The sequence below is a fragment of the Tamandua tetradactyla genome, chromosome 21, assembly GCF_023851605.1.
Source record: "Tamandua tetradactyla isolate mTamTet1 chromosome 21, mTamTet1.pri, whole genome shotgun sequence".
NCBI lineage: Eukaryota > Metazoa > Chordata > Mammalia > Pilosa > Myrmecophagidae > Tamandua > Tamandua tetradactyla.
In genome coordinates, this window is record NC_135347.1 from 51,898,770 (window position 1) to 51,914,055 (window position 15,286).

General features: G+C 41.5%; 1 protein-coding gene and 1 non-coding gene across 3 annotated transcripts in view; both read right to left on the minus strand.

Moving 5' to 3' along the window:
* CMYA5 (cardiomyopathy associated 5) overlaps positions 1–13,075 on the minus strand; it is a 102,664-nt gene extending 89,589 nt beyond the window's left edge. For both annotated transcript variants that reach the window (XR_013167136.1, XM_077139328.1), the window contains exon 1: positions 12,880–13,075. Coding sequence is in view for 1 of the 2 variants with exons in the window: in XM_077139328.1 (XP_076995443.1) it covers positions 12,880–13,028 (149 nt within the window). In the remaining variant the exon portion in view is untranslated. The remainder of the gene's footprint in view (positions 1–12,879) is intronic.
* LOC143665820 (U6 spliceosomal RNA) lies at positions 3,463–3,568 on the minus strand. Its single transcript, XR_013167224.1, has one exon. It is a non-coding gene; the product is annotated as a U6 spliceosomal RNA (small nuclear RNA).
* Positions 13,076–15,286: the final 2,211 nt, after the last annotated feature.

A 15,286-nucleotide genomic window follows, 5' to 3' on the forward strand; every position in this document is an offset into this window, starting at 1 on the left:
AAGTCTAACAATAAAGCAAAATTTCATGTTTTTGTTTTGCATTGTGGAAAGAGTTAGACTTGCTCATTTGTTTAATGCAGAGAGTCTGACACTTTCCTATAAATCAATATGAGGAGGATGCTATATTTATTATCATGTATGAAACCACACGCCCTTCTTTACAGTTGTTTATAAAAACTTTAAGACTGTTTCCTTGGCTTGGCTTTTTAGCAAAGCTGACCAAGTCTCTCCTACATTTGGTATGGATAAGAAAGGTCAAGTGTGAGCTAATGAAATAACATGCAGAGTTCTTGTTAAAATCAATAAATTCTATTCCTTCCTTCTCACAGCTTGTTTGGGGAACCAAAATGTTGCCAAGTAAGGATTTGACTTGGGTCTTCAAAAAAATAAATCCCTTGTCGGGGGGGCTACATGAAAACTGCATTTTTTGCATGATTTTTCTGTTAACCTACAGCTTCTCTAAACAAAAAAAAAAGTACTTTTCTGAAGATGGAAAGAAAATTAAATTAAAAATTTTAAAAATGATCTCAAGTTAGTGTAAACAGTGGGGATTTATCTTAAAGAAACTTATTTCTCATGGAATTCAGGGGCATAAGGTTTATCCAAGACTCACCGGAAACAGAGAACAAGAAATCCAACAGAATTCAAGGGAGGAACTCACTGTCTCTTTCTAAAGTGTCAACATGGTTCTGGTTCCTGCTTGTCTCTGCAAGTAGCCTCATGCCTGCCTTTCTCTGCAGCACAGCTTCCTAATTCGCTTGCAAGGCTATCCCCCAAATGATACCCTCAGTTCCAGAGTCTACAAAATTGTCTTGGAATTCATAGTTTTTCTTTGTAACAATCACCTGTTTCACCCAAAAAGATTAAGGAATAAACCAAGAACAAGGCTGGGGCTTCTGGCTTTCAGAAAAGGTGTTTTATGGCTCACCCTCTTCCAAACTCTATATTCCAGAAAACAAAAAGAAAGAGGTGGGAAGAGTATATTATCCTCTGGCTGTTGGCATGATGGAGCCCTTCCTGGTGGAAGGGTAGCTTCAAACAGCTTTCAGACAACTGGTGGGCCTCAGAATTGTGAACGAGAGGCATTGCTCGTGGGTACTCCATTTTGGGTGGTGTGTTTTAAGATTTTAGAAACTCATTTGTGTGTGGTCTTGTATTCGGCCTCATGGTGAGGCGCCTCCCCACCCATCTTCTGTACTCTGGGCCCCATGTCCTGACAAACAGCTTCCATTTAGTGTTACATACCGTTTTTTTCTGGACACCATCTCAGGGGCCAAATTCTGGTCAGCAACTTTAGCTAATGCTCTTCTTTACATCTTGGACAGTTTAGAGATGTAGATTTAGCATCTCTTTTGGCCAGAGGAAAAATTTACTACTTTATAATTGTCAAACATAAAAGTCCACACTCTATCATAGAGTATTATAGATTTAAAAGTTGGGGAGCTATCCAATTAGTTGAGGTCCCAAGCCCCTCTCTTCTAACTAAGTGGAATTTGTGCCTCCATTTCCAAGTTACTGGGGAAGAGACTCCAACACTACTTGAGTCTCATTTCTCCCCTTGGCCAGAGTCACATATAAACCTACAGTAGCCCACTCTGTCAGGTGGAAGGAAGACTGACCTGGGCATTTCGCTAAAAGGACCGGAAGGCAATTAGCTTTCTAATCAGAGCAAGCAGTACTTAAGGAGTTCCAGCAGAGCTTTGAGACTCAAAGCAGTGGTACCATAAGAAAGGTCACAGTCATGTCCGAGCCTAAGTTATAAAGACTTGTCTGTTTTTACCGTAAATTGGAAAGTCAATCCAAAAATAGAGAGTAATAGATCCAGCTGATATTTAATGGGGTAAAAAGTACTTCGGCCTCCCTTGGTTGTATTTATTTATTCATTGTTCTGTATTGCATTTTCAATTCATTTCCTTAGGGAAATGTTGATTCATTCCATTATTTAAGTAAGGTGTGGTGCATTCCCAGAAGAAGCATAACCTAGCGTAGCATGTGTCAGACGCTCTGAGGACCGGGTAGCACATGAGGAAAGTCTAGTCCATTGTCACACGCTGCTCTAGTAGATATCTGACGTTTTTTTTGCCCATCCAGTATGTGACTTCTCTTTCCATTTCGCGGATTCCCCACCTTGTGGGTCCTGGTGGAAGGCAGAGCTCACCACACCAGATACTCTCCCAGTGATGACCTTCACAGCACGACAGAGAGGTAGTGGCAACAGAAAGATGGTGGGGGTTCCTCACTCCCCCTGGCGATAGCGGAGCTTGCAGTGACAAGTTGCTGACAAGTTGCTGTGCCACTTAGTTGCTGGCACAGAAGTGGCAACAGTGCAAATTGTGACATTTAGTGCCCACTGGTAATGGCAAGGTTCCTCACCAGACTACTTTTTAAATAATGGCTTTATTGAGACGTAATTCTCATACCATAAAATTCACCCATTTCATGGCTTTTAGTTTATTCATAGAGTTGTGCAACCTTTGCCACAGTTTTAGAACATTTTTACCACTGCAAAAAGAAATCCCATATTCTGTCACCCTTTAGTCCACCTCCTGCCTATCCCCACTTCCCCCCAGCCCTAGGTAAACACTATTTTCTGTTTCTATGAATCTGCCTATTCAGAATATGTCAAACGAAACCATACAATACATGGTCCTTTGTGTACAGTTCTTTCATTTAGCATAGTGTCTCCAAGGTTCATTCATATTGTAGCATTTTATTCAACCATTAGTAGTTAATGGCCATATTTGGGTCATATTTGGTTTCAACTTTTTGATTATTATGAATAAAGTTGCCATGAATATTCATGTACAAGTTTTTGAGGGTTCATGTGCTTTTATTTCTCTTGAGTATACACCTAAGAGTTGAACTGGTAGGTCATATGGTAACTCTATGCTTAACAATTTGAGGAACTGCCAGATTGTTTTCTGCACCATTTTATGTTTCCTCCATCATCGTACGAGGGTTCCAATTTTTCTACACTTTTGCCAACACTTATTATCTGTCTTATTTATTATAGCCATTCTAGTGGATAGGAAATGGTATCTCATTGTGATTTTGATTTGCATTTCCCTGATGGCTAATGATGTTGAGCATCTTTTCATGTGCTTACTGGACATTTGTTAAATCTTCTTTGGAGAACTATCTATTCAGATCCTTTGGCCATTTTTTTTTTTTTTTTTTTTTGGCACAGGCAGGCTCCAGGAACCAAACCCGGGACTCCGGCGTGGCAGGCAAGAATTCTGCCACTCAGCCACCATTGTACTGCCCTTGGCCATTTTTTAAAATTGGGTTATTCATCTTTTTATTGTTGAGTTGTAACAGTTTACCAGAGCACTTTTTTATTTTAATAACATCTTTTATTTAACCCAAATTTATCTAAAACATTATCATTTGAATGTGTAATCAATATAAAACACTGTTTTCTTTCTTTTTTTATTTTTGCTTTCAACTAGAGAAATTATAGGTAAAAGTATGGAGCACTTCATGAATTGGTGTGTTATCCCTGCACAGGAGCCATGCTAATCATCTCTGTATTTTCCCAATTTTAGTAATTTTACTGTCAAAGCCAGCACGATGAGGTCGCTTTTGAGGCTTGGTTTTAGGGGTTGTTCCAGGATACTTAAAGCCTAGTTCTCCATCTTTCCCACGATTCCATAAGCTACCAACATCCTGTGAGTAGACCATTTTCTGCTTACATTGGTCACCACTTCTATTGCAACTCAGACTCCTGACTGACACAGGTGCTGGAACACAAGGCCCAGCTTCCATTCGCCATCTTTACTGGCAAACTGAAGCAGCGGCTGTGTTGTTACACCTGGATTTCTGAGTTTATGGTTTTAAACCACTTATGGAAAATTTAATAGATTGAGCTACAGTATGGACTGGAATGGAGAAAATAGAAAGAAAAATCTAAGAAACTGTGGCCATTTCTCACCATTTTCTCTAGGATAAAGTAGGCCATAGATCACTGTTAAGTATTTTAAATGATAAGGCCCAGATTTTCTGATGCTGCCAGTTCTCTCTCTGCCTGAGCTCTGCCACCACCGAGGCTGCACCAACCTGCCCCTCCCTGACAACCCAGGTTGCTGTTCAAAGGCTTCACAGGACGTTCTTCCAAGGGTGCAAGTTTGTAAGTGAAGGAAGGGTCCCAATTCTATCAGCCAAATTTAACTACATATTTGGTTACTAAACAATGTTTAATTCCTATACAACACTGCTAACTCTGTATATGCTTCCTCCCTTTGCCCCTTTTGTGTCCCGGGTTCTTCAAGGTGTCAGGAACGAGTAACATTTCAGCCACTGAGGAATCCTTCCAGTGTCCTTAGTGACCTGAGGCCAGGCTTTAGAGAAATTGGTTTGATGCAGCTTCCAGAGTGACACACGCCCATGTACTGATGATATTCTCAGCTCACTTCTTGAGTGGGACAGAATGAACAGCTCAGCACCCAGCCTGCTTTTACTGCCCTCTCACTCTTCTCTCTCACTCTTCTAACATTCACTTCCCTCTGAGTGGTGCTTCTCCTAGGAGAGTCTATATTTGAAGGGATTTGTTCAAAAGAGAATCCAATCTTAAACAGATTCTGAGAAACTATTAACCCTCTCAAAGGTCTTTGCTTTTCTCTAAAAGGTTGCTAATCTCTAATCTCCCTACTGACTTGTATTTTACCAAAGCAAATGGCCACTTCTTACTCCCCGTGCCCCTGTTTGAGCATCTAAGAACAAGTGGGTTTGTTAGGAAGGTGAGAACACAAGTGTTATCTATCAGAGAGAAGGACACCGGAGATGCTGAGGATGGTTCGCTTTATGGTGAGATCCGACCACTTACTCACTGAATGACCATTTCTTAAGCACCTATTATGTGCCAGACACTATATTTTAGATGCTAGAGATGCAGTAGAGAACAGAAACAAGGTCCCTGCCCTCACAGAGCTTATACACTGTAGTGGTAAGTGGTAAACAATAAACAGAAAGTTGAATGGCAGTGGAAAGCACTATGAAGAAAATGAAACAGGTAATGTAATGATGAAAGATGCAAAGGGAGGGAACTAAGGCCACCAGGCAGTGTGGCCAAGGAAAGTCTCTTCAAGAAGGTGACCTGTGCAGTGAAACCTGAGTAGTGGTTGTGGGGGAGAAACATTCCAAGGAGAGAAAACACCAAGCGTAAAGATGTGGATTCAAGATTTGGGAGGTTTAGAAAGAAGCTAATGTGGTTGGAGTGTAGTACTCATGGCGAAGAGTGGCATGAGATGAGCTGAGAGAGGTCAGGTCAGGGGACAGGCCAGGAGGGGCCTGGAAAACCTGGCAGAGATGCAGAGAGTTAGTGGTAGAGCCAGGAGAAGCCCAGTCTTCTCACCCCTCCTGGATGCTGTTTATGTGGTACAGCCTGGTTTATACCCCACAACTCTAAGAAGAGCCAGAGTCAACAGTCACTCTGTTTTCCTCATGCCTTCTGGAAAAAAGAAAAAAAATTCTAGAAAGGAAAACTTCAAAACCCACCATCCTAAACCTAATACCTGAATTTTTACAGACAGACGGTCGATATCTATTGCATGTTAATCACATGATCCCATACAACATGTAGAGAAGTTATTTTGGTGTTGCTTTGACCGTATGACAGTTCAATGACACTGGGTTGCCTGATGTCTATTTTTAACCATAAGCTCTATTCTCCCTCTTACACATCAGGAAACTTAAGATAGCTAAAGTGCTGGTCAGGATTTAGCTACTACATAGCTGAGTATTTTATTCTCTTTTTTTTTAATTGGAAGTAATTTAAAATAATATTTAAAGCATGTAAGTTTATGCTTAAATAAAAAAGAAATAAGTTGTTTAACAATGATCAGATGACTATGTGTGTATGTGTATAATCCTGAGCACTGAACTAAGAGTTCCTGCACGGGCGCTGCCATTAGATGAGGGTTGGAATCCTGGCTATGATAACAGCTATCCGAAGTCAGATAAATTACTCAATATTGCTAAGCCTCAGTTTTCCCTTCTGTAAAATGGGAATGAAAACGACGCCCATATCATAGAGCTATTGTATAAACAACAAAACCAGTGACTGCTTCCCTTCCCTTCTCTGGGCTTTTGTTCACTCATCAGAAACATAAAAGGGTCACACTAGATGATGTCTAAAGTCCCTTTTAGGATAAGTGTCACCAGCAGCCAGGTTCTCCTGCCAGACTCACACCACAGCACCATGAAACCCTTTGCTATACGCAGATGGGAAAAGACCAGAAAGAGGGGCCCTGAGGTGCAGACAGAAAACTCCAAAGGAAAATAAACAAGGAGGCTTCAGAGATCAGAAATTAGAGGGGTGGGTCCTAGTGGACCCCTGCCTGTGCCCCTCAGGACCAGTTCATTTTACCAATACATTCGCTTTAACTGATTAATTATTTGTGGGTTATTTGTTTAACGTCAGCCCTCCCTAGAGACTAAACTCTCAAGATTAGGAACTCTGGGGACTTTTTGCTTGCTTTGGGGGGGAAGTGGGTAGGGATAGCTGGAAGGAAACCTGGGTCTCCCGCATGGCAGGCAAACATTCTACCACTGAACCACCTGTGCAACCCCTAGGCACTCTATTTTGTTCACTCCATGTTCACATTACCTGGCCCATGGCAGATCCTGAACAAATGTTTCTTGAATGAATAAGCCTCTTTTCTTATATTAGATGCATTTATGAAAATGAAGATGCTTATTTTAAAATCAGTTATTTAAATGCCCCAGTGGAATCAAACATTAGAAGGAAATTTCAACTTTCGCACGTGGAGATTTCTTAAAAAGGGGCATATTCAAACTAAGAAAACATAGTGATAGCTCCGTAAGAGAGCCTTGAGCATTTGAAGTTTGATTCTAAATGAAGAGTAGACACAATTAGTCTTCCCACACATCTTGAACTTCATCAGACTAGGATGTGGAATTTTGGAACTGAATCCATCTGGTTGCCTTAATAGAGGACTCTTCTCTGGGCAACAAGCAAAGACTATTCTTCTCCTTCTTTCTATGATCTGGCTCAGAGATCAGTCTAGGAGAAGCCTTCTGACAAGTCACAGAAGAGGGGACAGATGACAGCAGCCATCTTAACTGATGATTAAGTCCCTCAGGACTTATCACTGTCCCCTCCAAGGTACTGTTTCCAAAATCACTGGGTAAAATAAACTAAAAAGAAAAGAAAAAATATAAAGCCAAGTCACTGGGAATTGTCAATTCCTGGTAAATGAATGGTCAACAATCACTGATATCCCACCAAATCTAACAGGTTCAATATTCAAACAAATGTGCTTCTTGAAGAAGTCTGAATACCTCAAGATTCACTTATTCACTCATTCATTCACTTGCTCCATTCACTTATTCTTTCAACAAATAATCTTAAACCTAGAAACTGCTGACCAATTCTGGATGATAAAAAGAAAGCTTACAAACAGCAGCAATTAGCAGTACAAGAGCTGGACTAAGGCAAACCACATACTGTGCCTGGATACCTTTTGTCCTGCTGCAATATCACCTACTTTGCAACAGTTTTCTAAACCAATATTCAGAATGTCCAGGGATGGGTACAATTCTATCAATTAATATGTCCAACAATGCAGCAGGTCTGCTGTTTTAAAAAAAATAATAACTATTTCAACTCTTGTTGGTCAAAGTCTTACCAAGGGCATATATTACACACGCAGCCAAAACTTAAATAGCTCTTCAGTTTCTGGCTCCAAGGGCCTCTGTTTTAGCCTTCCTTGCCTCTCAGCTTCTGGCATCCTGAGCTGTCTCTCCTCCCATCTCCAGCTCTTTCCACTGACCTCAGAAGAGAGCTGGCTCAAATAGCACACTTGTCAAAACACCTAGATAAGCACAGCAGTGGGAGACACTATATAAATACACAAATGGAAACACAGTGCTTTATACTGATAACATACCATTTATGAATTTTCTTCAGCTCCCAAAAGGTTTGTTACCTGCAAGGATTGGTTAAATGTGTATGCCATTAATAATTTTCATTCGCTCAGCTTAGATAACCTACTTACTCTAAGTACTGGCAAAGCCATAATCGAAGGTGATTTTAAGGTTTTGGTCCTGCTGTGGCAAAAGTTCTCTGTGCTTAAGCAAAGAAATTAAAAGTGAACATTAGAGAATGATCCAAAACAAAAATACCGGGAAGTCTGTTAGTGATCTATGGGAGAGGCTAAAAGAGTTGGGCTTCCTTGGTCTAAAAGTCAGAAAAATACAAAAGTAACAAGCATCTATTTACATCTCTCTACATATACAAGAGACCACAAGATTAAAACATTTAATACAGTGTTTGACACATGGTAGGTGTTCAATAAACATTGGTTAAATGAAAACATGAATCCTATTTGAAGGAATACTGCAATCTGCATTTTTCTTGTTTTGTTTTTAAAATCCTGAATGGTATGGTTGACAGAACAAGGCTTCCTACTTCACTCAGAGTAAAATCCAAAATGCTTACTATGTCTTACAAAGCCCTACATTGAGGTGCGACCCAACTACATCTGAGACTCATCTCTGACCATTCTTCCCCCATCACTGTGCTCCAGATTAACTGACCTCATGCGTTCTTCAAAGAAGCCACACACATTCCTGCCTCAGTACCCATACACTTGCCTTCCTTTGCCAAGAACACTCTTCATCCTGAATTTCCTTCAATCTCTGCTCAAATGCCACCTCACCAGGGAAGCTTTCTTCACCTTATCCAAAACAGCACACTCCTTATCCTGTTGTATTTGTGTTCATATCACTTACTGCCATCGGATATATTATATATGGGTTGTGTTTGTCTACCCACCCTGGAAAGGACTTTCCAGGAAGACAGGTACTTCGTTTTGTTCACTACTGTAACCCTTGTGTCTAGAACAGTGCCTGGCACATAGCAGGAGTTCAATAAATATTTGTCGAATGAATAAACTAATGGTCATTAGATTGGAGTCCAGAAACCTGAAGTCAAGTCCTAATTCTACCACTAAAAAGTTGTGTGACTTTGAACAAATGCTCCCTGACACTCGGATTCTGAATCCATAAAAGGATTGGTTGGGAATAGATATTCCTAAAGCCTCTCCAGCTCTAAAATCCTGTGAGGTTTACAAATGACTTTGCGTGACATATTAAAAATACAAAAATCTTTTTTTGATATTCACAAACTACAAGCCCTCTGCGGCATTTCATTATGATTCAAGACCCTGCTCTAGCGCCTCCTGATAAAGCCTTCCCCAACCCTTCCAGGCAGGATGAATCTCACAATTCTCTCCCTACTTTGAGGTGCTTTACGCAGACCTTTTTTCTCTCAAATATCTTATAAAAGTCAATAACATAATTGTGTTTTCCTATTTCTCCCCCTAGAATCTGAACACCTTGAAAACAGTAATAGAGTCTTAATAATTGCTATGTTCCTAGCACCTTGCATGGCCCATGGCAATTAGTAGGCACTCCGTGAATGTTTAGTGAAGGAGCAAGTACTGATAAACCAAAGTGGAATAGGATCATTACTCATATTGAAAACTGAGACTATCACTTTTCCCTCATCGCTGAACAGTGAGCTGAAGATAAAGCTTTGCTGCCAGTAATGACTCAGCTGAAGGAATAAAAGAAACTAAAACTTCTTAGAAACATCTAAGAGCAAAACACTCCTATATGTGCTCACATGGTTTATTTAATCCTTATGACAATTTTATGGATTAGAAATGATTGCTACCATTTTACAGATGGGAAAATTGGGGCTAAGTGAGAATAGGGAACTTGCTCATGATGGAACAGCTCATAGGATTCACTCCCAGACTTAATGCCATATATCATATTCATACTACTGAATAAAAAATGAAGAGGATTCTGATCCAATATAAGCATTGGTGTGTGAGCCTTCCTGTACTAGAAAAGCAATTTTACTATTAAAGGGTTTTTTTCCCCCAAGATTCAGAAAGATAAACAGATAATTCTTCATATTGCATCTCAAATAATAAAGAAAAGATTTATAAGCATACTATGCCTTTCATCTTTTGAATTTTTAAAGTAAAGTTTATTTTTGTCTGATAAAATACACTAAATGCTCCTTATAGAAAAACTGCAAATACAAATAAAAATAAAGAAAAATTTTAGTTAACCATTATCCCATCACGCAGAGACAACCACTATTAATATTTTACTATATTTTCTTTTGACCTTTTTCTAACACATATTTAATTTTATGGTTGAGATCATTCTAAATTATATAAATTAATTTTTTTTCAAATTCAATATAGGCATTTTCCATATGATTAAAAGTCTTTATTAAGTAGCATTTTAATAATGGCTGAAAATATTCTATCAAACTGATTCAATAACTCAATCATTCCATTAAGTACTGAGGCTGTTTGAATTTTTTATTATGTGTCTTCAATGTTTTTTTAAAGTCAGTTTGTAATTCAACTTCTGAGAATGGTTCTGGCCTCTGAGAAAAGGTAGAGACAATCATTCTATTCAAGAAGGGGGAAAACTCACACAGCGGCTCAAAGAAATGAGGACTTGCCTTTTCCTCTAACAACCTCTCAAAGTAGAAGACGGATGGAGCCATTTAGCTTTCAACCCAAAGCATGTTAAGAGTGTGTGAAGGGAACAGGGTCTCTCCACAAAAGAAGAGGAGGTGGTAAAAGTCTAGCCATCTGGGGTACACAGGCTCACTTGCACCATGGTACCCCCATTTACTGGCCTTAAACCCTCAGTGAATTATGTGAAGCCTCAGGGAGTCTCAGTTTCCTCTCCGGTAACAGAACACCTCACAGTGCTGCTGGGAGGCTTTAAAATGAAAAAAGCTCGTGTAAACACTTAGCACAGTGCTTGACTAAGTAATTTAAAGCTTTGGGTAAGAGCTGAGCGGGAAGAGGTAAGAAAGGTGATAGATGCATCATTCCCTCCTTCCATCCATCAGAGAGTATTCCAAGTTATCACCTTTAGTCTCAGAAGAAAAAAGAACTTCAAGCCATATTTTTAAACTTATGCACAACAACAATGGTTGGTTCTTGACAATACTCTGGAGTGTACGGGCAATTTGGGGACTCCCAAGTTCCCAAGGAGTTCCCTACTGCGGAACCTCCCTACCTCTAGCTTCAGCTGCCATCTCCTCTCCCACTGCGATCCAACCCCTAGATATCTCTTTTCCTTCTTTTTGCCACTGCCTCCCTCACCCAAGCCCTCTTGAAACTCAACTTTCTAATCTGCCCCTATTAAACTGACTTTCCAGTAACACCAGCTTGTTCCACAACCCTGTTCTGAAGCTTTTCTGACTCCCTGTTAGCCATGCCATTCAATAAAAAATAAAAAATAAAAAATTTAATAGTTTTCAAGGATTCCATCACCATCCACCTCATTCCCTGGTTCCCTCCACTCTACCCAATCTGACCTCTTGCCCTGCTGTCTGCCTTATCATCCAAGGTGAGAGCAGGCTTTAATTCCCTGCAGGACAAAAGTCCTGACTTTGTCATAGGGCAAAGTAATCCCAAAGTGGATCGTTGAATTATTATCAGCTGTTCACATTTTAGTGTAAATGAGTTTTCAGGTTCTCTTGGGAGTAAATTTTGGTTGAGCCAGGGTATGAGGATCCTGAACACCATTTAGGAAAGGACGTTACAAAGCCTGGGGTTTGCAGACTTCCCTTGCTCAATACTGCCTGGCAATCACAATTCCCCTACACCCTGTCCCATTCCCACTAGTGTCTTCTCCTTTGTCCTTCCTTTATGCATTCAGTGCCCATGCACTAAGGCCAGCTCATGTCTACTACTCCAAGGCAGTTGCCTGGCTCTGCATGTTCTTGTGACTTTCCACAGCACCCACAGTCTGCTTCACCCCCTAAATGATTTAGCCCATAGTCACATACTCCATATGTTGCTCCCTAACATTTTCCATACAGTCTTTGAGAGCAGGAATTGTCCCTGTTTCCCATTTGGTAGTTACTTGGTAAATATGCAACCAATATTTAAGACTTCCTTATCTGATTGACCAGTTCCTTCTAACCAGGGCCATTCTATGGGCTATTTCAACTTAGCTCTGCTGGCTTTGATTGGGCATGAGTTTTCACTTAAGGTGAGATGGTCATTCTGAAGCAATGGGACACATCCAAGTGTCACCTACAAAATCTGTTCACTGGGGTATAAATAGGTTTAGGAAGCCACACCACTCACTGACAGACATGTTCAGGGAAAAAAAGCCATTCTCAAAGAGAACAAATGTAGGTAGAAACAAATACTAACAGAGAGATGATCCTTATTTTAGGATCTCCATGAAGGAAGGATGAAAGGGAGTCAGGAAGACCCATCTTTTTATATAGTATTACATAATCGCATTCACAGTCACTGAAACTTTGATATTTGGGGCCTTAAAAAAAAAAGAAGCAGGATTTTAAGAACAGGGGTCACTGAAAGCCAGGCTTCTTTTTTCCCAAAGAATTTATGGACCTCTGTAACAAAATTAAGTTCCCTTACAGCCCAGGAGAATCACCCACGGGGCCTGCTCCTCCCGCTCTCAGGTTTTCAAGCTTTTTTACCATGGCTTGGGGCCAATGGAAGCACTCCAGCAGTTTTCTGCAGCTAGGCAGGTGCTTCTACGTAAATCCCCAGGAATAAACAGGAGCAGCAAGTCTCCAGGAGCTCGGGGCGGGGAGTAATGAGCTCTGCTGCAGGCGGGCCTGTCACTCCAGCTGGCAGCAAGCGCCTTCACCTTCAAGCTCCTGAAAAAGGCAACTCGCCCCAGAGAAAAAGTGCTTAGCTTCTGGGAAATGAACTCCAGGGCTTAAAAAAAAAGTGAGAGAGAGAGAAAGGAAGGCGCGAGTAGGTCCCTCCGGGGCGGGGCAGGCGTTTTCAGGCCCTCAGCCCTGCGCTGCGGGGCGCGGGGAGGGGACCCCACTACCTGGCGTCCGGCTCCTCCTCCGTCTCCGCGGCCGTTTCGTCCTCCTCTCCCTCCAGCTCTTCCTCGGTCTCCAGCCCCTGGGTCGCCTCCTCGTCCTCCTCGGAGCCGAAGGAGCCCTCGGCGGCGTGGGTGCTGTCGCTGCTCGCCATGGCGCCTCTCCCGACGGAGCCGGAGCCGCCGCGCCGCGCCCGCTGTTCTCCCGCTGACTGCGCCTCGGGCCGGCGGGGGCGGCGGGTGCCTGGCCCGCGGGGCGGGCGGGCCCAGTGCTTTAAATAGAAGGCGTCGAAAAGTTTCGCCACCGAGTTTCTGGGGCCAGAACTCGGCTTCTCCTCTTTCCCGGGCGTCTGCCAACTCCCCCGAGCACCCCACCCCACCCCAGTCCCGGTGTAGCAGATCCCGGGCGGCGCTTTGGAGCACCCGAGACCCGCACTCCCAAGGGCTTCTGCCCAGCCAGGGTGCCGCGAGGGGGAAAGACACCCCGGCCTTCCCTCCCCTTCCTCTAAACCGGGTTTGGTAGATTTCCTTTCCAGCTGAACTGCTTGAAAGGTCTTTTATCCCAACCAAACAATAAACTACTACTTAATAAGCAGAGCGCTCAGTACACCGCACTCTGCTAAGAGTCACACTTTCAGCCCCTCACACTGCCGTGGTAGTTTTTATTGCAATGCCTGTTTTTATACATTAGGAAATCGAGGCCCTGAAGAGCCTTGTATCTTGCTCAAGGACCTTACTAGTAAAGTCACCCAACGGGAAACAAGGCTAGGTCTGCCAGATTCAAATGCTTGTCTTTGAGCCTTTGTTCAATATTGGATCCCTTTCTATTTGCAACTCAACACTTAGTTGCCCCTGGATTGTTCAGCCAGGAAAATATATCTCTACTAGTCTTGAATTTAGAAGAACCATTTTTTGCCCCTTCACCAAAGTGCTTGAAAGCAGGTTAGGTTTTGTCAAACTCCATCCAAAGGCCCCCAGACTTTCCTTGCATGGTGTTCCCACTGCTCAGTGTCATTTAAAGCCCGGCCTCCTCACCAAGATAAACCCTGCATAACACAGCACACGTCTTAGCAGTCTGGTCTCTTGTTTGGAAGCCAGGAGTGCCCTACCCAAGTGACACTTAGGGCTTTATTTAAGCACTTCCTTCTGTCTGAAAACTGCTTTCCACCTTAATTTGCTGGGTTACTTAAAACCCCCAAGTTAAGCTCAGTATCTGTCTTCCAGGTTCCCACACCATCTTTTATTCAAATTGTCTTTCTCCAGGAGACTTATAAGCTTGTTACTCATCTTTGTTCCATCATCCCCATCTCTTACTAGCCCAGAATGTAGTAAAGTACCCTAGGCATGTAGCAGGTGCTTAATAAATGCTCCTTGAACTAAAGAGAACAAGACTAACCTGCTGAGTGTGTGCAACAGGTAAGGATATTCTTTTTCATGAGGATAATTTTATGGCTAGTAAACCTAACATTTACTTTTAATTAGACCAAATTCTATTCATACAGTTGTTATCTATGATGACTGAAGGTTAGGTGTTATTCACCAGTTACACTATACACAGCTTCCATGTGCACATTAGTTCCCCAGCAAAGAGCTACAGAATATCAGCCAGTGGGCAAAAGAAGGGAATACAGCAAAATCCAGTCTTCACAGGGTTACTCAAACTAGGTTTAGCATCGCGATGTTCGTAACACTAGCTAGGTTTTTCCATTAGTAATCCCCAATGAGCATGCTCACCTAGGACAAAAAGAATTCAGTGGCAGCTGTGGGAATGTTTTTAAAAACTATTCAAAAGTACAGGTAACCATTCTATTTTATTCTTTCCATTCTATTTAACTCAAAATTTCTTAGAAACACTAACTAAAGTCTACAAAGTTTATTTGCAAAGACCTAGTTCAAACCAATCCAAAATTCAGAAATGCAGTTTTAACTAACACTACTGTCTTTAGTAAACAAAATGCAAACATACAGAAATAAAAGATCAGCATAAACAGAAAATTATTATTTATCACACAAATAATTCAAGTTGAAAATAACTTAAACATCTAAAAAATTCTCCCATATCTAACATTTCTGGCCTATCACAAGGTTCGTAATCTTAGGCTTCAACCTAAGTGACTTAGAACTGAGGGTAGTTTATCAGCGTGTTGATCAATCTGCTATAGTAAAACAGCCAAAAAGAAGTAGCTAAAGATGGTGGAGTCACTAGAAGTTGAGAGAGAACAGCATTGAAGGGGCCCACACAGTTTGGTAAATTCTGGGAACTTATTAGGAAATACCATAACATGAAAGAGGCAGCATGCCCTGTACACTTATCCATCCCTAAGATATTGTAGTAATAATACCATATAACTATATAGTACAATGACTAGTTTCATTGCTTAAAATAATTACCCAGGGTCTGGGATTGAATCAT